General features: G+C 39.2%; 3 protein-coding genes across 3 annotated transcripts in view; 2 read left to right on the top strand and 1 right to left on the bottom strand.

Moving 5' to 3' along the window:
- The first annotated feature begins 239 nt into the window (after nt 1–239).
- Nucleotides 240–11344, top strand: CTSO (cathepsin O). The gene is made up of 8 exons (XM_063336116.1): nt 240–651; nt 1679–1784; nt 2766–2899; nt 4079–4246; nt 5745–5866; nt 7073–7236; nt 7694–7786; nt 9634–11344. Exons 1-8 carry the CDS (start codon nt 439–441, stop codon nt 9666–9668), a joined length of 1035 nt encoding a protein of 344 aa, XP_063192186.1. The 5' UTR covers nt 240–438; the 3' UTR covers nt 9669–11344.
- A 203-nt stretch (nt 11345–11547) lies between these two features.
- On the bottom strand, nt 11548–23873 carry TDO2 (tryptophan 2,3-dioxygenase). The gene is made up of 12 exons (XM_063336115.1): nt 23721–23873; nt 23261–23360; nt 22031–22121; nt 21129–21199; nt 19329–19456; nt 17505–17691; nt 16194–16301; nt 15108–15219; nt 14937–14994; nt 14330–14409; nt 13624–13714; nt 11548–12419 (listed from the first exon to the last, which is right to left on the bottom strand). Exons 1-12 carry the CDS (start codon nt 23753–23755, stop codon nt 12266–12268), a joined length of 1215 nt encoding a protein of 404 aa, XP_063192185.1. The 5' UTR covers nt 23756–23873; the 3' UTR covers nt 11548–12265.
- Nucleotides 19812–24497, top strand: part of ASIC5 (acid sensing ion channel subunit family member 5) — a 31555-nt gene continuing 26869 nt past the window's right edge. The window contains exon 1 of the mRNA XM_063336114.1: nt 19812–20904. The gene's annotated coding sequence lies outside the window, so the exon portion shown is untranslated. The remainder of the gene's footprint in view (nt 20905–24497) is intronic.

Here is a 24497-nt window from a genome sequence, read left to right as displayed (position 1 = left end):
CCGTGCATCTCCCTCACGGGGAAACACCGCCAGAAACGCGGGCTTTCACCACGCGCTGCCGACAGCCCGAAACACTGCAAAACCGGCAGCGGGACACCCGGAGGCAGCCGCTATCCCGGGACGGGCGGGCCGGCCGCCAGCAGTAGCAAACGCAACCCCTGAGGGTGGGCGGTGCAGCCACCATTTCATGCCCCGCCCGGCCCAGGGCGGGGCAGCCCCCAGGCCAGCTACAGGGGGAAGGGGGGGCGGCTGCCTCCCAGCAGCGGTTTGAAAGAAAGGTGATTTCAGGCCCCTCTCCCCTTTCGAAAACAGCCCGGCCGTACAGTTCGGCGGGGTGGAGGCTCGCCTCCCAGGCCCCACCCCGCTATGACATGGCGGCCAGGGGAGGGGCGGCGGATGGGGACCCGGTAGGGAGCGGGTCCCGCTGCCCGGCGCGGCATGGCGCGACCCGGTGCTTGCCCCAGCCGCTCGATGGGGGTGCTGGTGCTGGCACTTCTCTGCTGCCTGCTGCAGGCGGGCAGCGCTGCCCTCCTGGCACCTGCAGGCACCCGGCTTGGGGAGGAGGGCGGCGGCGGCGGCGCCGGTGGCCCGGGCCGCCCTCCGTGGGATGGAGGCGGCGGGGAGAAAGAAGCGATGGCAGCGGCCCTCCGGGTAGGCGTCCCTCCCCGCGCTTACACTCGCCGTCCGCGCTACACAGCGGGCCCTGGCTGCGGGCTCCGCCGGAGGCGGAGGGATGGCGAGGTGCCGCTCTGCCGCTGCTCCCCGGCTGACTGGGGGGCGAGAGGTGGAGGAAGGTGGCGAAACCCGCTCCGCCATCCTTCGCGGCTCCGTTTTCCTCAGCCCTTGCCTGCTCGGCTTCCCCTCGAGTGGCTGGGGCTGGGGTGTCGCTGCTTTTTCTCCCCTTCCCGGTTTCTGACGGCAGGTGTCAGCCTCGCACCGAGGAGCCTCGCACCCCGGCTTGGTCGGAGGCGGTTTTCACACACACGCCCCCCCCCTGCGCCTCACGGCTCCGGCTCTGCTTGTGTCTCTGCAGGGAAATGGGGCGACTGGGAAGGTCTGGCAGGGCGCCCCCCCACTGCCCGCTGCGGTGCCCCCCTTTCCGCGTCGTGCCCGGCGAGGGGTGACCGTCTGAGGGGGCGGCGGGGGGCTGAGGGCCGGCGCCGGCAGATGATGTTGTGAGCGTGTCAGGCCGTCTTCCTTTTGTAGGTTAAAAACATTTTTTCACAGACCTAGGATTACTGGTAATTTAAAACCTAAGGGGTTTTTTTAATGTCTTTAGGCCATTATACTGGGTTTTTTGGACATAAAGCAAGATAGGGGTAACTCTTATCTGAAGGTATTTTTATGTATCTCTGAACCGCATGGTTTGTTGTGCTGTCAAAGAAGGGCATCAGATGAGTTTGACACTGTTCTCAGCTTGCCTGTTTTGTCTGTCTCATATCAATTTTTTACCCTTCATGCCCTTTACAAATGCTTTTTTGGTATCTTTCTTGTAGTTGAAATTAGTCTAATGGCTTTCATATTGGTTCGATAGGAATCCACGATGAATCTGAGGTGAACAGCTGTCTTGTTATCTAAATTCATGTTTACTGTTGCTAACCTTTTATTTTTCTGCTCTTAGGGTTTTGTGACTACTGCTAACCTAATAATGTCCACAATATTATTTTTTTCCCGTCAGGAAAGTGCTAAAAGAATTAGATTACTGAATTCACCATCGAAAGATAATGCAACTGCCCTCTATGGAATAAATCAGTTTTCTCACCTGTTTCCTGAAGAGTTCAAAGGTACATTTTCTGGCTGCTGCCAATACCTTTTCTGTTATTTTTCTTATTCTTTCCCAGAACCTCGTATCTTTCACATTTACAGATTCTTCCAGTGCTGGTAGTCAGCTAGTTTACAATGCCTGGTACCAAACTGTAAGTACTTCTGAAGGATGCAACAGTCCTCTTCATGTTTCTTTAGTCTTGCAAGGTTGAATTGCCCAGAGCCTGAATATGATTTAGTATGCAGACTCTTCTGGCCGCCTTCTTGCCTGAGAAGTCATTGGGTCTTAAAGACTTCTTCAGTTTCAACAGTTGTAAAATTGGAAAATACACAAGGTTCTTGGGTACTCCAGGCTCCTATTCCCTACTCCAAGACAAAATTTACTACAATCCAAACAATGCTAGGAGATCCAAGGCTGTACAATGATAGCTGTGACTTTCAGGAGCAATATGACACGCTTAATTTTTTTTACTAAGAAAATTTGTCTGATACCTAACCTAACCTTCCCTTCCTGCCATTAAAGTCTGCTGTTATACGTTCTATTCATTGGGGGATTTCACACCTCTCTTATTTTAAGTAATTAAGCAGCTTTTTTTAGTGAAAAGCTAGCAATTTGAGTGTTTCAGAATCTTTACATTATTCTCCTCTTTATTCTTCCCCTTTTTCCCGACTAAAATAAAGTAATATTTTCCTAGTAAGTAAAATGTGAAAATTTTCAAACAAAACCTGTTTTATGGAATAGTTATTATACCCATATTCCCTCCATGGAATATTTCTGTTCTTTCTAGGACTGTAGGGGTACTTACATTCGTTCTGGAGTATAATGATTATTTTAAAATAAATGAATTTTCTATGGATTTGAGAATGAGATGTAGTCTAATGGTTGTAACTGCTGATCAAAGTTGCCTGTATAGCTTCTAGTGAAACAGTTGTTTGTGGTTTTTTGGTTGGTTTTTTTTTTTTAGTTAGTAGATTTATAGATGTTTGTATTCTGTGTTTAGCTATTTACTTAAGAAGCATACCTCACAAACTTCCCAGATACGTAAAAGTGCTAAAGGGAAAGGAAAAACCTTTGCCCAAGAAGTTTGACTGGAGAGACAAGAAAGTCATTGCAGAAGTGAGAAATCAGCAAACAGTAAGTCTTGGTGTTTTCCTTTCCTGGTTCTCAAGCACTGCTCAGAAACAGTTCCAGCAGGTACGTTGTAGGGCACAGTAAAGGTTTTGGAAGGGACCAGCACTGCCTCAAGACTCGAAGGAGCGCTGGCACAAGTATGGACAGTTGAACATACACAAAGTCATGTAGCATTTTATATGAAGCGGTATTAGACTTAAAAGCATGAGACGTAAAAGTTGTGCATTTAGAAATCATGCAGTTATAATCTGTGAAATACATTTTTTGATCTAGTTAACTAAATCTGCAAATATTTTGCACCATGTGTATTTTGTATTTTTCTGAAGAGACTGAGGTAAGTTCAGTACCCGACCTCATTCCCCAGTTTCACCTGGATGGGTATAGATCCTTTGCTGTTTTTTTCTCTCATGATTGAATCCCCTTGGCTGGTCAACACCCATATCTTTACCATTGAACAACTCAGGGCATACATTCATGATAGGAAGATAACCAGACTCCACATGATTATAGTTTATCACAGAGTGGTTATGGTCTCTGGTGAGAAACAAACAAGCTGTTAAATCCACAGTGTCTTTCCTTTCTGTGCTTCATGTTGTGTAACCTGGACCTTGCCTAGAAATAAATTCTGATTCCTATTTTAAATGTGGCAATTTAAAGAACCTAGAACTACAGTATAGATTCCGTTACTGTCTAAGAAATTTTCTATTGTGTTTAATTTCAGTTTACTCTTTCTTAAACTGGAATCTATTATATTAAATTCTCGGACTGTAGGAAGTTGTAGACTGTCTCCTTAAGTGCATCCTTTCAAAAACTTACTAACTAATGTGGTTAAAAAATAATTTCATCCTGAGGCCTAATCTTTCTTTAAGAAAATAGATATCTCACAGTAAAAAGCATCCTCAGACCTATCTGTAAAGGGCAAAAATGAATCAGGAAGGAATCCCTGAAATAAGATACCCATAATGCATTTCTAGCTTTCAGAGAGCAGCACAGGGGGAAAAAAAGTTCAGTATTTTAAATGGCTCATCAAATTTCTTTGATAATTGCCTTAAAAATGAAGTTCAAGGATGATGTAGTAAATGAAGAGCATTAGAAGAGCTTTTTGATGCTTTTTTTCTTCTCATATCAGGCTTCAAAAACAAAGCTGACTTCTTTCTCCCATTTCCCTTCCCTTTGTACCAGTGTGGAGGCTGCTGGGCTTTCAGCGTTGTGGGTAGTATAGAGTCTGCCTATGCAATTAAAGGAAATAACCTGGAAGAACTTAGCGTACAGCAGGTTATTGACTGTTCATACAATAATTACGGATGCAGCGGGGGATCCACTGTTAGTGCTTTGAACTGGCTGAACCAGGTTTGAAACTTTTCATAAATCTTGAAGCCTTCCTTAGCTTTCATATTAACTTTTTTTTTTTTTTTTTTTTTTTTTTTACTGGGGAAAAGTGGTGGGGAAGGTGGAGTGTACAGCTGATTTGTGGTTTTTTTTATGTAGGTGTGTATATGCATGTATGCATGCACATACGTGTGTGTGTACATATGTAAGCGTATTTATTTAGTCTGGAATCAAGAGAAAGCTTGTCCAGAGAGACCTGAAACTTGACTGGAATTTTATAGTCTCTATGTGTTATTGCGAATGTAACAAGTCATCCCACAGGGGCTGAAATAATGTTCCTTGAAAGCTACAGTACTTCCACTGAATTCAGTTGGAACTGCAAATATGCAGTACCAGTGTAGAAGGACCCATTTATCTATATGTCATTTTGTGGATTTGAGTTTCCAGTTTAGGCACCAGCATCTAGGGAAAATGAGGGATATTGAGATACTCAACTTTCAAATTTCTGTGGTTTCTGTTGCAAATGCTGTAAAATCAAAGAGGAGTGAGGAGAACCTCAGAATAAATACCTTTGCTTCACTTGCAACCCAAAACAATGAAAATGCAGACATAGTTTCTACTTTAGTTGTAGTTAACATATTTCATTCATGGGAAATGCAAACTGTGTATTAACAACATATGTAAGCAGAAACATTTTAATATCTCTGAAATAAAAAGTACTCTCTAGGGTAACAGTTTGATTTACAAGAATATAAAAAGAATTCCTTAGTTTTTTTAAGTTCTCAGAAAAAGCTGATTATCCTTTTTAAGAAACTCTGTAATCGATGAAGATTCACGTAACCCCATCTAATAACAGTCTAGATAACTCGTTTAAGTTTGCATTTCAAGAAAGACAGAGGATATTCATCTGGATTCCTCTGAAGCAAAATTCCCTCTTGCTTGGCAACATGTACTATAAATGTACCATACTACAGAAGACGAGAAGTATAGAAGGTTGATGCAATAGCTTTGTAGCTGGACTTTGAACTGTTGCAGCCATTATAATACATTATATACTGGCATGAGGATTTGATGCTAATAGCAGAATTGGACTTAATTTCAATATTTTATGTAATTATTCTTGGGATGTTTGTGGTTTTTGAACTGTCCCAAAGGAAGGATAATTTTCTGTGTGGCTGTCATATGAAGAGAATGAATAGTCATTCGTTAAATGAATGCGCAGTCTCTGTGTCTTTAAATTGATGAGATTGCTTATGAGACTAGTTTAAACCAGAGATACCTTTTAAATTCTGTTCATTATTTAAGGAATTCTGAATGCCTTCTGAAGCTTTCTCTGCGAACAAGGAAACTAAAGATAGTATATAACTTACTTCCCAACATGACATTCTCATGCTAATTTCTAATCACACCAAGAATACAATGAATTTTGAGTGAGTTTTGTGGTCATTTTCAATGTGTTTTGATCTGCATAGTGTTAAAGTCAAATGCGTTAAATTCTCATTCATTTATCTTCTTGCAGACAAAAGTAAAACTTGTGAGAGATTCAGAATACACTTTTAAAGCTCAGACAGGACTGTGCCATTATTTTGGTCACTCAGATTTTGGAGTTTCAATAACAGGATTTGCTGCATATGACTTCAGGTAGCTGCTATTGATTCTTTTCTATTTGCTGTACTTTTCCTTCTGTTCGCTAACGGTGGAGTCAGACAGAGCCAATAGTGCATTGACCAACCAAAGGTTATGAGGTTGATTGCATCAGTTCTGTAGCTGTGTACTGGATAAGAATGAATACATAACATTTTTTAGGATTATGGCTTGCCTCAATGAATCCACTCAACCCTGCCATCACTAAACTTGTTCAAATTAGAAAGCTTAAGTCAGTGTCTTGCAATTAGGTCTTTTCAGTTGGCTGTGTTACAGTTGGAACGTTGAGTCAGTTACAATTTTAAATGTATGCTAAGTTCACATTACATTGCTTAAGTATCAGAAAAGGTGAATCCTACCAATAGTAATTGGAATTTGTTGAAAAATTTAGGAAGTATTCAATTATTTCAGTATTCATCTGTTTACATACCTGCCCGCATCGTCCTCCAGTCCATGACTTAGCAAACAGTGTTGTCAACTGAATTTTGCCGAGGCAGCTGGTAGTTTTTAAGGTTTCTGTAGCAAGAAAGTTTTTTTTCTAATTTTTATCAGTACAATACAGCTGCATACTGAATTTCAAGACAAGAAATATAATTTTGACTAGAATTGAATTACTGCCAGATAGAAGTAACTAAAATCAATTACAGCTTTCCCAGTCTGTATTTGCCAGCGATAAAGATTTCCTGTTCCAGTATATTACATAAGTAAAACTGTATGAGGACGCTAAAGGTAATGTCTGAGAGGGGTAATGTCCGAGAGGGGTAATGTCCTTTGTTTTGATACATATTTTAGCGTGTTATTATCTATGATATGAGAGGTACTTCTGCATGTTTGAAAAACTACTGGGAAATAATATAGACTGAGGTTTGTCCGACGCTGTTTTTTTAATTGAGAAGAGTGATGTATAAAAGGTACATAGTGCTCACCATTGCCCACTGACTTGACCCAGAAACCTGCTTCTTTTTAATAGCATCATATCTTTGGATCTGCACCTTTCCCGTAGTCTGTGTGCCCTGTATTTGTATTATTGTGTTGTAGCATATGAAATATACATGCATTGATGTATGTTATGTGGTGTATAGAACTTATAGGAAACAGTTGAATTATTTGGTTTTTAAATTGTATTTAACAGGTAGATTACTAACTCTCCAATTGCTTTAGTGTGCTAACTTAAGTCACTTGTCATTCTCACTTCTTTCACAGCGGTCAAGAAGAAGAAATGATGAGGATGCTCGTTAACTGGGGCCCTTTGGCAGTAACAGTAGATGCGGTTAGCTGGCAGGATTATCTTGGTGGGATCATACAATATCACTGCTCCAGTGGACGAGCAAATCACGCTGTTCTAATCACTGGTTTTGACAGAACAGGTACGTTTCCATCAACTGAACTTCAACCCAGTGGGTTTTATGTTTTTTCTCTTACTTAAAACTTGCCTCCTGTGGGGCAGGTGATTAAAATCCAGAACTGGTTGTTCTGGTGAGACCTGTTTGGTTTGGTGTCACATCAGTTCTGGAACTGCATCCTGATCCCAGGAGAAAAGCTCATCTTGTCTGTACTTCTTCAGTTCTGTGGGACTTCATGTCCTTGTAAATCACAAACACAGTTGTATGTGTCTTTATGCTAGCAGAGGATATATCCAGTCTGTTCAACACTGGAGCATAAGCTCTGTCCTCCATGCAAACAGCAGTAGGTTTCACTGTACTGTATCATCAAACCATCAGAAACTATGAGGTACTAGAACGGTAACTCTGTAGAGTGTTGTTAGAAGTTTTTATGCTTCCCACATCTTATGTTGTCTCTTGTTGACAAAAATGTCTCTTCCAGGTAGTATCCCTTACTGGATTGTACAGAACTCGTGGGGGCCTACATGGGGAATAGACGGCTATGTTCGTGTTAAGATAGGCGGCAACGTCTGTGGTAAGTCTGACAAAAAATAATTAAAGTGGTAAAGGCCACATGCTGGGATATGTTTCTCCACGTAAGTAATAATAATAATAATTCAAATATAATGGGATCCTCGGAGAGGAAATACAAATCATTGCTATGTTTCAAAAGAGGCTAGATGAGTTCAGGTGGAAAAGTAAATAAAGTGGTTGCTAGTTCAACCAAGCCATATAGTTGAATGATTGAAAAACACCATGCAATGGTAAAGCCATATAAGGCATAACAATTAAAGTGCTATTGTACCTTACCATGTAGAGGTAATGGCATTGTAAAGTATACAGTCATGTATAATAGAATCGTAGAAGGGTTAGAGTTAGAAGGGACCTTAAAGATCATCTAGTTCCAGCCCCCCTGCCATGCGGGACAGTGCTGAATACTTTGCACAAGTCATGGACAAACCTAGTCATGGACTAGGTTAGTGCCATCGCTGTACTCTGTATGTAGAACAGCTGCTGTCCTTGTCTGGTGGATGCAATTATCTTTGAGCTCAGTTTAGCAAAAAAATATGGAAAGTGGATCTGCCTGTGCTTGGGAATTGCGTACCCTGCTTGTGGCTTTTCTTGTAGGATAGAGGTGTATACTTCTATTGCTAGTTCCATCTCCTGCCCTACTACTGTCTGCATGAGATTTTTCTTGGCGTTTGAGGGGGTTTTGTAGTGTTACATACCCAGTTTCTTCTGAGTGACTGGATATGGAGGTAAGGCAGAGGAAGCTCCTGTTTACCAGCAAAGATTGCTGAGCCAAACTGCTGGGATTGGACTACTAAATAGTAAGTGTTGTGCGTCCATTGAATTTTTGTCTGTTAGATTAGCACTGTAGGTCCTCTGTTGTCTTTCCCTTCCGTGGATGTTTCACAGTAGCTCTCTCAGTCTTTGTAAGAGGTGTTAGATGATGTAAATCTTCTGCAAATAAGAATAGATAATATTCAGTTTGCCGGCACTCAGTAAAGGTCAGGACAACGTATCCAATCATAGCTTTTCCATGTTGCTGAAACTTTTGTTCTTATTCTTGTTGTATAAACAAACTGTTTGGAAAGAGAAATTTAGAAGTAGTGATAATTAAAGCAAGTCAAGTGTAGAAGTGGTCAGGAGGAACAGCCGTGTTATTTTCAAAATCCATTCTCTCAAAAAGCAGAATCTGTCACGTTTTCTGTAGCGTGTCTGACAGGAACAATCCAGCAAAGGTCAGTAGTTGCTCTGTTTCCCCCACAGAAATTGTCTTCTGATTTAGAGGTGCTCTGACACCACTTTTGAGGGTATGAGAGCCATCACCCCTTGACACCTTCACAGGCTGTAGTCAGACTTCGCTTTTAGTGCTGGAAGGAGTACAACAATGCAAAAAGGACTGAGCATGAATAAAAGCCTGGTTTGCTCTGTGTTTGTGTGCATATGAGAGTTCAGAAACGTGTCTTGTAATGAAATTAGTGATGTCCAGTCTATTGGTGAGCTTTCAGCTACATAACTTCATATTGTCTATCCATTGCTAATCAAAGTGTTTAAAAGGAAAGATGAAACCAAGGTTTAGATGGCTTTTCAGCACCCAGATTGGACCAATGTTGAATCCTCAAAAAGGATCTGAAGTTTTGAACATGAAAATAGAGGGGGGAAGGAGCGTAGAGCACAGCTAAAATAGCGTCAGGCAAGGAAGAAATAAAAGGGTTGCAGCTCATTCCCTGCTCCTCCACCCCAGCAGTCATGCATGTCCGTACTCTTATGGCATGGAGAGAGGGAATTATATGAATGTGAATTCTGGGATCTTATTTCTGGCAAGTCTCCACTTCCAGTATTTATTTAAAATGGTTTTTTTTGTTTCATTTGTAGGTATAGCAGATACGGTTTCATCAGTATTTGTTTGACACTAGCTGGCCAAAGACAACGATTATCATTTGGATAATAGTTTGGCACACACTTTATGTGAAGATATACTTCAAAGCAACCTTTTCTAAAGTAAGAAATGACTGTAAGGGCAATTCCTGCTTTTAGGCAGTGTAGAAATGGGTTGGCCTGAGTTTTTAAAAGTGTTTTTATTTGGCATGTGCGTTGCATATCAAATCTCTCATGGACTAAGAAGACTCAGAATCAACTGCAGAGTACGTAAAAAGAAGTTACAAAGATGGACTGAAACTGTGAATGTGAACCCTTATCCAGGTGTCTGAATACTGGTCCATAAAAAAATCTTAAAAGGAAAGAAGTGATGACAAATGATAAGGAATTTGGATCAAATAATCAATAGTATGACAGAATATAATCAAAGTGCTTTGAATATAAGAACCACCATGATTAGGTCTGCTTATATTGCAGGGGAGGAATGGCAGTTGGAAGAAAATATTCCCTTTGTTTTGCTTTGATACCTTGTATTGATACCTTTGCTTTGATACCTTTGATACCTTGTCTTGGCTTTTCTGGCACCTCTGACAGACACACACATTTTGTCTTCCTCCTTTTTGTGAAATCCTACTTTTTCTGTAGAGCTAGAGCAATAGAAGAGGGAAATGGAGCGTCAGAGTTGTTTCCTGAGCACCCGCTGTCTCTGAAGGGCTGCAGCCTTCCAGTTTCAGTCTTCAGACTTTTTTTGGGTAAATAGGACTTCAGAGTAGGGAGGGTATTTTGGAAAGTGCCTGGAATATCAGAGTCTTCTGCATTAATTTGTTAGGTGTACAGAAAAGTAAGAAGTAACTGTAGTTAGACAAACCAAGGCAGTTACAACCTGTGACCTGGCAGGATGTATTTGCAAATCAGCCTTTCACTGCTTTGAGAGCTGTGTTAGTTCCATGCCTTCTCTCTTCTCTACTTCACAACTAATAGTGAAGCCCATTGCAAAGCAGAAATTAAAAACTTTATGCATTACAGAAAAAATTATGAGGGTGGGGGTTGTTAATATGTATTTGCCACCTTCAGAAAGTCAGCAATTACAGAATACTCCAAATAGAGTGGATGTTAAATTTCCCTCCATTAGTTGAATTCATAGGTGGACCTCTCTGGGAATCAAAAGGTCGTTCCAGCCCCACTGACCTGTAAAACTGCACTTGCAGGCAAATGTAACTAGAATTCACAACTGAACGTGTCATTCTAGAATGCTCTGAATATTTTATCTGGAATGCCTTACCTATATCCTTTCTGAAGCACTACCATGAAAAGTATTGAAACAATTCTGTAATTTTTGCAGTCAGTTACTCAATTGCACTCATTTGTACCATGTTAATAGATGAGGATATTATCTTTTTATCACAAATGTGATCATAATTGCCTATTGTAAGTATTGTCATTTTAGTCCTCCTACTTTTAAGTGTTAATATTTTTAACGGAAGGAAGACCAAGTGCTATGTTTCACTACTTCAGGTTCTGCTACTTACTGAATTTACTGGCTGAAAACTTCAGATGAACAAAAGCGGAAGTCTTCCATAGTTTTACAGTTGTCTGTAGTATGGCCTTCCCTTAGCAGTTTACAAACAACAAATAGCACACTTCCATAACTGGAAAACAATAGCCAAAGTTCCTAATTAGCATTGATAAGAGTAATATTGTTATAGTAGAATCATGCACAGATGTTCCACCAGTGTTTTTGAGGTGGTGCTACCAGGCGTAAGTATCTAAAGTGCTAAGACACAGAGCAACTCACCAAAAGTTAAGGCCTACCGTGTATTTCCAAGTGAAGCGTTTAAAAAGACGAGTCCATCTAATGAGAAGACGACACAGCCTTATCAATATTCCATGGCCAAATTTGCCTCACTTTTATTAGATATCCATGTTGTCCTTATTTCAACGATATTTTGAATAAAAAACACTTCAAATGCCTGTCATACTGTTGTTTGAACTTTATGCGTGCTTTAGAAGACGACTTAGCTAAAGATGAGCTTTAACATTGCATTACTTTATATTTCTACGGAAGGGATTTACATTTATATGTAACACATAGATAGCAACATGATTATTGATGTACATAAAAGTTCGAGATGCTTGGGTTTCTATTGACTTATTTTTTTAAATCTAGCTTTTGAAACTCTTAACCCAAAATTTTTTTTGAAATTCCACTGAAGCTCAGAAACTAATATTCTTCTGAAGATGATGAGACTAATTACATCCTCAGCTAGAAGTAAATTAATAACAGCCATTACGCAAAGAAACAAATACAAAAATGTGTACAAATAAGACACGATCATGATAATTCTGTATCATTTGCTATGTCTCTCTCGGTGTCGGTTTTAAGAAGCCCAACTAAGAATTGAATTGGTCATCAAGTTGAATTGGGGTATCATTTTAGTCTTAATATATGATAACTCGATTGTTTTTTCTATGAACAATTAAGTTTCTTCACACTATTCACAGAGCTGTCATACATAAATACGTATTTACACACCCACACTGCGTGAGAATGGCTGTTGTATTTGAGGGGCAGTACCACTCAAGGTGAAAGTCCTGAAGTTCCTTACAGCAACCAGTCTAGAAAGGCAGGCTAGTCAGAGTCCTCGCTGCTGAAATAGGAGCTGTCGCAGTATTCTGCTGTGTAAAGGAATTTATGAATGGTCGGGTTCATCTTTGGTATCCAGTGTCTTGGCACTAGAAACGTTGAAAGATTGAACAAATCCACAAACACCTTGTATCTGTCACTGAAAAAGACAATTGGAGCAATTAATACTGTGATACCAGCATGAATTTCAAAATCCTCAGGAATCATTCCATCTCTTTTATTTATTTAATGAGGTTTCTGCACTAACCCTCCTCCTGAATATTCCGAAGTAAAAAATCCAATCCTAACTGTTCCTAGGGCATAGCAGATTAGACTTAAAGGAGATACGATTGCTATAGTCACATCTTCTGAAAATGCGGAGTATGGAGAGGCTATAATCTCCAGACCTCCACTCTTGTGGTAGGTATGAAACAGAGTTTATCGAGGAAGAACGTTAACCTGAAATTAAGGAAGTGAGAAGCCTTGCTGAAAAAGATGGTGAATCTTTAATCTTCAAATTCAGTATAACCGACTGCTTTCTCTTCCACTGTCTGTGCTGATGGTTGTGATGGGAATCGTTGCCCACAGCCATACACGGCAGTCACCAGCTATGTGCGGTTTCTCTTTGAAAACAAACCTCAAAGAAGGTCCTCTTAGAAGATGATATTTTAAACAGCCTTTTTGACGTGATGTCGTTCAGGACTGTCAGGACATAGTTGCAGGAATAAGGCTTGAATTGTCTTAACTAGCTGAATCCTCACATTTGGTGTAAAGAAAGTTCTACCCGTTCAGAGAGTTCTGTGCTCAGGCCCCAACCATCCCTTTTAAGTTCCTTTTTTGCTTCGTTCAGCAGAAGGAAACATGCTTCTGATTGTTGCCTGCACAGCTTGAGAGTATTAATTACTATCAGCTGTAAGAATATATTCAATCCTACTCTGAAGTACTGTAGGTTGTACGATTAGAGGTGGCGCTAAGGAATAAAGACATTGTCATCAGTTGCACAGTAGACGGGGCTCACTTCCAGCCCGTATCCCCTCATTAGCTTGGGCTAGGTTGCACACAAACTAAACAGTGCAGGATTAATATTATTGCTATTACAGTAATGCCTAGATCCCTTGACTGAGAGTTATGAATGGCACTTTGCATGAGTGATCAAAAGGAGTTCTTATTGCCTCAAAAGGCTTAAAATGTATACATGTCAACCTGATAAGTAAGTGTACAACAGCCAGGAGGAAACGCTGGAGTCCCAGAAGAGAAAGAGCAGCCCTCTGGCCTCCGATGAGCCGTCTGAAATCCGCCCCCTGGCGTTAGAGTATCTACAGACTGCATTATTGCAGGTAACGGGGGAAACGCGTTATTCTCACCTCACTGTTGAGCGCAAATACTGGTAGCCTGAGGAGCCTCCGGTGCCAGCCTTGCTGCCAATCATTCTGTGCACCATGCAGACGTGGTTGTCTGAGTAATACAAAAGAAGGACATGGCGCATGTTCGGTGTTAAGACATAATCAAAGGGTCACATCAAGGTGCGTCACGGATATTAAAGATCATACGGAGGCTTTACAGAGATACTGAACTACTAGGTCTTCAGCAATGCAGGAGTTAATTGTGCCACTCTTCAGTCAACTAATACAAAATTATTTTTAATACAGAATGAATACACTTAATTATTTTCCATTATTATGCTCTGTTAATACAGAATGAATATGAAATGAATGAATTCGTTTGTGGATGTCTAGATAGGGAAGGAGCAGAAGGAATGTTTGCATATGAAGTCGTCATGACGACATTTTGGCAGACATTGGAAAAATACATACCTGTCCCTTAAAATTGTTCACCTAACTTAAAGCATGTCATAGAAGTGATAGCTACACCTATGTATCTAACGAGCACAGAAGCAGCTGTTCATCTTTCCTCTCAGCTGAAGTACAAACGAAAAAACATCATTCCTCAAGTACAAACTCAGAAGCTCAATTCTAAAACTCTACGTATAAGTTGTCTCAAAGAGGATGAAACAAAACAGTTGACTTGCATCTAAAAGAGGGAGTGTCACCATCAAAAAGTGAAACTTACACCTCCATTTGGTCATGAGCACATCGAGATCCATAAGGGAGGTAAGGAGCTGAAAGGGAACCTGGAAACGAGGCTCCTCCCTTGGAAAATGAAAGGGAAAACAGTGAGACCTCTTCTGATACACTGTATTTTTCAAAGTTTTACTTCACCAGTGCATAACAGTGACTTAACCTATGTTTTTCCTCAATTGGTATTGAGATGTCAGTCAATAATCTAACAAATGCTTCTGCCACGTAAGTCTTGATCTGTGCCTCTCCCCTCATACTTGGAAAAATACTCTAAATCTCTCTAGGACATTTTGTAGAGCAGTTCGAACAAGGCATTTGCTAGTTTCAATCTGAGGAGCAGCATCTGGTCAGGCATGAAGCGTGTGCCCAGGGAAGCCATGTAACCTCCACCCGTGAAGATACTCAAAACTCAACTGGACACAGCCCTGAGCAGCCTGATCTGACCTTCAAGTTGGGTCTAACTGATCTGGGTTTTCGTGGAGGGTTGGACTAGGTAACTTTCCAAGTCCCGTTTTAACCTAAATGAACCTGTGCTGCTGTCCTTAACCTTCACCTCTCCTCCTGCCAGTAAGCATTAAAGGTACATCCTCTAACATTACCTGTAGAAGTAGATCATTAAGGCACCCTTCAGCGCTTTATAAGACAGTCGTCTTTCTCCTGCAAAATACAAGTGTCTTTAGTTACTGATTCTCCCACAAATTTAATGCTATTATGTGATAACATGTATCATGTATAAAAAGTGCATATTGACGTATATTAAAAAAATCTACCTTTACTGAGCAGATGTTCATGGCGTTTTTCATCAAATAAGGAAAGTAATACATCTTTCTGTTTTTGGAATTCAGATAATAAGTCATCTTTTTCTTCCGATTCTGGTTTGGCCTTTGGTATTTAAAACAAAAAACAGATTTTAGTATTCAATACGAAAAATTAAGCACTTGAATGACCCATGATGTAATTTCTGTTTTCATCGTAAGTACTCTCTAAGTTTACATCTTAAATGTAAGAACTGTATTTTCAAACAAGGTAGATGAGTCATTGAGTCACTGTCCTTTAAAAAACACAATTACCACAAAATGTACAATTAAATCGCTGTCAACATAATTCACATGAATGAGTGTTCAAACAGACTGGCAGCTTATCACTTTTCTTTAGGCCTAGAGGCCTTAAAAACACTTAATTTTCATTTGTTTGAAGTCTGATTTTTTTTTTCAAGGCAAAAAGATGACATCCTTGCACAGCTATGGGTAAGAAAATTGAAATAAAAAAAGTTTAGATAAATTAGAAAGTTATAAACAGATATTCTCAGGAAATCGATTAATTATTATGTTATGGTGCTTTTTTTCCCATTATAAATGTACCTAAAGCTACAGGTCTTACAATATTCAAGGATTTTCTTGTGCTTATTTGCTAGTGTAATTCACATGATCACATGGCAGCAAATCACCAAATCCTGTTAAATAGAAACGGGCTGGTCATAGTGACACTGAATACTCACAGCTCACGGGCACAGACTCTGTGGAGTTTTACTCTGAACTGTAAATGCAAGTTCTAACTAAAAGTAAAGTTGTAGTTTCAGTAAAATCAATTTCAGCCCTTCCATTGATACTGTCTCTTTCCTTTTGCAATAAAATAATCCACGTATCACATGCTTTAAACCACCTTAGATATCAAATTCCAAACTTATTCAGATTTCCTGGAAAAGTTTGCAATTTTTTCTGCTTCTTGCAGACAGTGGCTGCTGACGATTAAGTGGAGTCAGTGAGAAACTGAGTGGGCCAAAAGTCAAATTGATGTCAGGATGTCATTTTGCCAGCTGTCTTTGCTTATAGCTAGATCAAGAGAATAATATATACCTGCACCAAGGCAAATTCCTCTTCTAGACCTTTTGAAACATTCACTTCAAATTGTCCCCAGAAATCAAATCCTTCTGCGTCAAGTCCTGGAGTTCTTTCCAGCCATGCCTTCAATAATAACAATGATGTGTTCAAACATTAACAATGCAAGCGCATTACCCTAGAATTACAAGTTCTAACAACATAAATGACACTGCTGCAGTTGTTCTGGTTTAATATCCCATAGAGGTGCTTATTGCTGGAGTGAGCATGTCCATGGAGATGACTTATACCTGTGTAATGGTGCGCTGCAAACACACCCACAGGTTCCAGTTTAAATGACCGGTGTTGGAAGACAAAAGCTGTCTCACTCTAAGAGTATCTTTAAAATCAACTCTCTTGTAGGTATAGGAAAACAATCTTATTCCACGTATATAGGATCATTGTTAAGATAAATCTCAGAAGGAGGATACAGAACCATCTCTACAACACATTTTTATCATGTCAGACAGGCTGAATAGTGATCAAGCAGTCTGTCATTAACTTACACCACAATATGTGATGATACAGGACACAAGTTTACTTGGCACTTAGCAAAGCTTTCCCTTTGGTTTCCTTTGGGAATGAAATTGGGGGGGGGGGGGGGGGGGAGAAATTAGGAATCTTTCTCACTTTAGAGATCACTTAATTTAGCTCCTTCTCGTATGGTATTTCTTTTATATTCTGTATCAGGCGTCATTAGACAAATGGGTAAGGCTAATAAGAGTGGATGGTTTTACTGAGGTTTATACTGCATCATTCTTTAGAAAGTTATGTTAATTTTGTGTATGAAAATTATAAGGGAGTTAGAGAAATTACTGTGAGTCATTCGTAACTTTGAGGAAAAAGTCATTAAATCAACATTTGTTAAACACCTTTTCTCCTTTCCATTTTGGGTTTTCATTTTTCCTTTTCTTTTTTTTAACCTCTCTAGTAGCCATCAGTAACAGTGGAAATATTTTTGAAGTTTTCTTCTAAAAAGGCTTTACAGTCATGAAAACCAATTCAAATGAAACAGTACATTTACTTTCTGAGCTCATATTTCCACAACGCAATTTACTAGTTAACAGTCAGACTTGTCAGACAAGAGGAAATGCTGTGAAAAATCAGTTGGTTTACTAATGACTAAGTCTCTTTCATACAAAATTTGGTAAGAATCCAAAACACAACTGACTGGGAAATTGCCCGCATGCTTGCTTCTCTCAAGGAAGAAGAATTTGTCAGCGACACCAATGAAGGACATTCTTGGGAGATGGGGGAAAACAAAGCAAAGTCTAAGACAGACGTTGTTACCTCCACCAGTTGCAGTAGTGTTGGTTCTTGCTCTGATTTAAGCAGTAGTTCATAGTCCTGTCCCTTGAAGTTATCCCGATAATGCCTTCTGTTATAGGGGACTCTCAGACTTTGGGGAACACCAATTTTGTTCTCTAGCAAGCGGAACTGCAGGCTCTGAAAACCTGAGGCCGGGCTTAGGTAGTATCTTTGGGAACAGAAGAAAAGATACAAAAATATGGGATATTATTTTACAATGATAGGGTTTTCTGGTTCTCAACAAAATAAAAAAATGCATATTTCACATTTGAAGAATACCAAATAGATATCTGAGCATTTTTTATGGTTGCAATTAAGAAAAAAACCCAAGCTGTTTTAATGCAACTAGAATGTATGTATAACATATTCTAATTTTCTAGCTATATATTGTTTGTGCATACACAGATATATATACACACACTTATGTTTGTACTGTGTGTTAAAATGGCAGCTTTGTGTGTGTGATGTAAAGGAGGAAACAGGTCCTTTCCAGACAGAACAAGCAGCTTCACCCCAAATAGCTATTACAAAATTTTCTCTGTCATTAAAGTGAAAATGAATGCATTTTAAATAGGCTTGTTATACAGAATAATTGCTATGTATACAATAGAATAACATTCAGAAAAAAATTTAGTGGGTTTCGTTTGAGGGATTCATTAATGGGATTCTTTCAGAGTTAAATAGCGTGACTATGCTGAAAAAAATTATTAATAAAAGTAATCTGAAATCCCATATTCCTAGATAATTGTAATGCACTTTGAATTGGAAATGTAATATTTGGCAGAAACAAATCATTGGTTTGATCTTATGTTTTCTTATCGAATGACAGTATGTTGTTGAAAAGCAGAAGCAAGAATGCACCAAAACAGAGGATTAGCCCATGGATTTCCTCTGCTGTAGTGCAATGTAAGAGGATACAGGTGTTTCAGACTTCCACAAGAAGCAAAATTGTAGTTTCATGTACTTTTTAGTTAGGAAACACTAAAAGGCAGAAAGGAAAGGGTACTAAAACAATGCAGAAGTGGATAGGATGCTGGAAGGCACTGAGGTCACGAGTCAGACAGGTCAGGGACACAAGCAGAACAAGAACAGGAAGGCAGACAGCGGATAAAGCTGTAACACACGGTAGTGTGGTGGAAGGTCATAGCTGAAGCAAGAGTTAGAAATGCCATGGGAGAAGTGAGGCAAGCCAAGGGATCCCAAAGAAAGCCTGGGCAGAAGAGCTACCAACCACCGGCCCATCCATGCATTGGGCAGCTACTGGAGAGCAGAGGTTATTGAGGAGAAAGAAGAGGAGTCAGCAATGCTTCCTTCATCCACTTGAAGCCCCCAGCACTGCAGACACACTGAAAAGACGATGCAAGGAAACACTATGCAAACCAAGGCAGACAAAATATGTTTTTGATAATCTAGGGAGAGCGCATTCTCTCACCCAAGCACTTCTATGATTTGCTATAGAATACGGCTGCAACAGCGCAAAGGTAAGTTTAAAGTAAATTGTTAATGGAACCACGAGCTGTTTCTATTGTTTTAACTTTTTACTCTGAAACCGTTCAGTAGCACCACACAAACATCAACAACTAACTTGTCCTTCTTTGCTGAGCACTCTGGACTCACACTCAAGCTCAGCTTCTTCTCAATTGACCCTTGCACTCTAACGTCACGGTTGCCTCTCTAAGGTGTGCTCTCACCTTACTGAATGATGCACGTACTAGAAGCTGCCAAGGCACATGCAAAATTCACAACCAGTTCTAAGGATGGGAAATACCAGTTTGTGGATTACCATGGAGGAATACAAATATTTACCTGAATTCAAAGAAGTCCAATGCAGTCATAGTTTCTAAAACCGAGAACTGTTCCACAAGTAATTTCATAATCATTGAAATTCTGTTCATTCGAGTAATAACCTTCAACATGTTCCTCTCATCTCTCACCTGTAGAAAAAATAAGGATCATAACCAGACAGAATGGTGTTCTCTTTATATTCTACCTATTTATTTCAGGGCTTTTCATTGTTGGACATCACTATAGTTCACAAGTCCTTTCCACATGAAATCCATAGCAGCAGAATCTCATATTGAATAGAGAGCCTTGTTTTTAAGTGAAGCTATAATTTTAAAAGAATGAAATCTGTTTTTCTCTGACTGATAATATATTACAACTAGGCCAAATACATAGGATTTTTTTTTTCTTTTCAACATTTTTGACTGAAACAAAAGTCACCTCAAGAAATTATCTTCTACACCAAAATCATTTATATCGTTATCAGTTCCAATGATTATAATGCTATTTTCAATGATATATGATATAATATGATAATTATATTATGCTTTCTATTCCAATCACTTCTATAATCATTTCCACTACTGTGAAAGAAGAAGTTATAAAGCAGGTTGAGAAAGAGAGTAAGAGGTATTATACTGCTCCTGAGAGGTACGTCAGGAGAGCGCATCTAAAAAGATGTTCATCAGAGATGTGCATTTGCAAGCAGAGGAAAACAGAGAACACTGCATCTGGTAGGATATTAAAAATATTAAATGGAAAACTCAGAAGCTTTCTTCTGGCAAAAGTTGAACATTTTGCCTGCAGAGGATTCTGCTAAAATTCCTATTAGCTTAATTGGAATCAAATTTCTCTCTAAGATCAGGGCATGCAACCAGAAAATACCAAACTACAAAAATGAAAAATGATAACCATTTCCTTAATCATTTTGCTGTCTACTTAGCCTTAACATTGGCATTTCAAAATCTGATTATAAGCGATGTTCCATTTTCCACAAAAATAAATAATGAAAAATTATTCTACTTAAGAGGAACTTATTTGATCAGTTATAATTTGATATAATGTTCAACTAAAAAGCCAACAAAATTATGAATGTGGAGGACAACAAAAAACATTTTCATTGGACATTATGATAAAAAGGTCCCTTCTTTCAATCTGGTCTATTTTCAAATTTTCTTCATATACACACACTCATGACGTTAAAGGTAGTCCTCAAATTACATGCAGTCAGCCTTTTTTTGTGGATGTAGTATCAGGTCAGGAGTTTTTCTTTGTTATCTGTTGTTATGAGGTGTGTTTAGCTTTGGGGAGATGGTTAGAGATGTTCAAAGTATTATTGTTATATTTGTAATTTTCAGAAATTATCATACAATTGTACATTCTGATTTTGATTATTGCTTTTCTGTTGGATTTCATGATACACAACTACTGAAAAGAGTTTTCCTTTTCTTTAGCAGGTATTGGATGGAAGGATATAGTCATATACTTCAAAAAGTTGAACAAAGGCAGGAGTGACTTTTCAACATAAAAATATCTGTTAGCCCTCTGGTTTTCAGTTTTGCCTCTGAGCATGCTTCTTCTGCAGTAGAATATTCCCAAGGTAAGTTTTTCCAGTTATCAGCATCTGCAGTTTTTGCAGATCAAATGTCTGTACAATTAGGATATAAGAGCCACTCAGCCAGATTTCACTGGTTTTGGGTTTTTTTAATGCCGTTTTCAAAAAAGAGCACATGTTGCTTTAGTAAAGCCAAATATATCAGGCTGGAAGGCAGGAGGCAAGAGAGGGCTGGTTTTTCCTAAAATGAATATTTGCTCTTAACTTACGTGGCCATTTTGAAAGATCACCCGCACAGAGTCCATTTCCCACAGAATCTGCTTAAACCAAAGTTCATAAGCTACAACAAAAAAGGAGTTGTTAGCATTAACTTTAGCATTACTTTGTTTTTTTTTCATAGCGTTTAAGAAGTAAAACTTACATTTTGATTTGAAATGGGTAGCCTACATTTGCACTGCTGGCGTATAAAAAGATGCTGATACACAAATGAATTACCTGTTGCAGTATGCTGTCCTTTACCTATATTGTTACATGAAATAATCTAATGTTGAGAATGCTGACAGATTTTTTAAAGCATGCCTTACGCATCAGATATTTGATGTACAGAATGTTCACTACAAAAGGGGGAAGAGAAAATCTAGATCTGATATTCCAACAAAAGCTAACCCCAGAGCTGCTTACAACCTTTATGTCACCTACGTGTTTACTGTCAATAACAGGAAAATGTCATCAGGCCAGTGCCTGCAAAACACGTGGATATTAGGGAGCACATAATCACTATGCTGGCTTCTAGACAGCCTTTGGATGGTTAAAGCTTGATTGAAGTTTCAGAGGGGGCACAAGCCAACACACAAAATTTGGCTACAATAAGCTGCACAGTGGCTTGTTACTAAGACAGAGAATGTGTTTCACCACCTTAATTTCTCTAGAAACAGAACCAGAACAGTTTACCAAATCCAAAGTTTATATTTATGGCTTCGTAAGCAGTGTTGATTGCAGCCTTACAAGCGATATAGGGATACATACAAACATAAATGCACATAAGAGACAGAGCAATTGTAGTGATCGTGTCTAAACTGGAAACAAATTGTGCATTGCTTGTTTCAGTACCAAATAACTCCCCGTGGCAAACACACCAGTCAGCCACCCCGAACTTCTCCCAACCACCTACCTTGATGCGTCACAATGAAAAGATGCTCATCATGGATTTTTTTTCCTTTCTTCTCACTCTGAAGTTCTTGAGCATTCAATATTTTGTTCAGCTTAAAAATAAAGACAGGACTGTTTTGTAAAGCTCTCGATTCTGCTAATAGCAATGGTAGTCCTACTGTGTACAGCTAATATTTAAGGATAATATTTAAAAAAACCCAAACATATATAGGCCTCATATTCCAGGCTGTATGAGAAGTTAGACTAAATGGTCTCAGATGTCATTTTTACTTTTTAATTTAAAAAATAAAAAACTTGCCTAAAAAGAAAAGTTTAGGTACCTCAAGTAATAAAGTTTGGAAAATCATTTTAATTATATTTTTATTTCTAAAAAGGAGAAAATAAAATATCCAGCATGTTTTCCAGATCTTGCATCTATATTGTTGTGTTCCATGACAATGGAGTTCCTATAGTAAAAGTCTGGGTAATCATGCAATAACATCTACACAAGAGCTCTGATTTGAGGCTGTACCAGTTATTTCAGTTCTGGTATTACTGATTTTTTTACTGAGTCAAATTTACAATCTAATCATAATCATTTAAAAATAAATCTTTGCAAGATTCCATGTAGAATGTCAACAAATCAGTCTTCTGTTCACAAGCACAGAGTAATTCCGCTCATTTCAGTTCATGCTGTCACCGAAAAAAAAAGGTCTAGATTCTTTTATTACTTATGGTGTTTTATTTTTACTTCTTTCTAATTACTTCTAGTTGTTGCAGTTCTTTGTTTAAGGTTTTTTTGTGTCCACCCCTAGTCAACATCCCACCCCCTAGATTTCTGCAATATATTTTTTCTGCCAAACATTCTGGGCTTTCACGCAATAATTCGGAGAAGTTGCACATGGCCTGCTGACGTGGAGAAATTGCCAAGTGGTGATTGTCAGACCAAAGAAAGCCTTTTGTGGTGCACCACTTCACATTTTAGGTTTACCAAAATAAATAATTCCCTACGAACCCCCCCAAAATATCCAGCTTCCCTGCAGTTTGAGAAGCCATCCCGCAGTCTACCTGTACCATCCCAGTTGAGACAGACACCTGTGCCCATGAATAGACATGGAGAGCTCAGGTAGACGAAGGGCTCTTGGGGTCCTGTCTTAGGGACTGGCTGACTGCTGGGAGAAGCATTAATCACAGGTCCTGGCTCAAGTGTTAAGAGAGACCAGGGCGATAAACATGCAACTCTTAAACTTACTTGTAGGTAGTCTCCATAGACAAGTCCACCTCTGCTGGCTTTATTTATCCCTTCTTGTGATTTATCATCTTTTTCATCTTCCAAAGATAGCTTGCTAAATCTAAGAAGAAAATTAAGTAAATATATAAGCTATCTAATTAAAGGGCTATGAATATGCCTGCCTTTTTACTAACAGGTGCATCTACAATTCAAACAATTATTTGTTTTGAAAATATGAACCACTAAAGCAGGATTTTGAGAAAAACAGTTCACTTAGAAATATAGCTTGTCACAGTAATGGCTGGTAGTGTTACATCTAGTTCATTAAATAACAAGTGCTCAGGCAAGTCCTTGTACAATCTCCTTTCCTTTAGCGATAGCTACAGCTGTCTATCATTAATTCCTCTCTGAGCTTTCATATTTTAACATTATATCATTTGAACTAAAGTTATGAAGCAAAATACAGGGATGAGGGACTCACAGGTAGCTGTTCCCCGCGAAGGGGCACCCGCTCATGATTCCAGGACCTGAACTCGCTGAGCTGCGCACCAGGGAATGTACTCCGTTAGTGTTCCCAAATCCGCTGCAGTTGCCTTATATGTAACCTTATCTCACCACCTAGGCCAACCCCCAGATTCTCCTCCTTAGTCCTCAGCCCATCCCTGCTATTCAATAATTACAGAAACTATCGCGGCACAAAGGTCAATAAGTCCATGTGCCATTGGCTTTCCAGGTTTGTGTTGGTTTTTTTTCCAGACAGTCAAAACGGGAACGGCTGGCATACTTGCTTTGTCCTATGGCACACACTTTTTGTGCTTTTTACTGCAAGGTGTCTGTCGGTTGCTTCTTTGGGGACCGAGGCAGATGTAAGGGGTAAATCAATGAGAGGTCTGTGTCTGAGAAAAAGGCAATATTTAATAAATTCAACAATTGTTAAAGTCGGTCTTTAATTTGCCGCCCTTTGTACCAACATACTTTTAGTTTTAAAAAGTGAAACATATGGAAAGAGGAGGGTAAGGTAAGGAGAACATATTTCTATGGCAGACTGAATAATACTTGTAAGAGATCTCAAGTAATACACATACTTCCAAAAAACGCACACAGATTAAGTAAAAGAACTAAAAATAATCACGCACATCCCATGCTATTTTTCCAGTCGTTTAATTCATGAAAATTTCTTAATTTTTATTTCCTCACAGAAAAGTTTCACTCTCATTTGTTGACAAATGTTACCCAATTCTGTTTAATCATCAGTTTA

This window comes from Chroicocephalus ridibundus, chromosome 5 (genome assembly GCF_963924245.1).
Source record: "Chroicocephalus ridibundus chromosome 5, bChrRid1.1, whole genome shotgun sequence".
Classification (NCBI taxonomy): Eukaryota; Metazoa; Chordata; class Aves; order Charadriiformes; family Laridae; genus Chroicocephalus; species Chroicocephalus ridibundus.
Note: the sequence above shows the minus strand (reverse complement) of the source record. Positions and strands in the feature narration are given on the sequence as shown.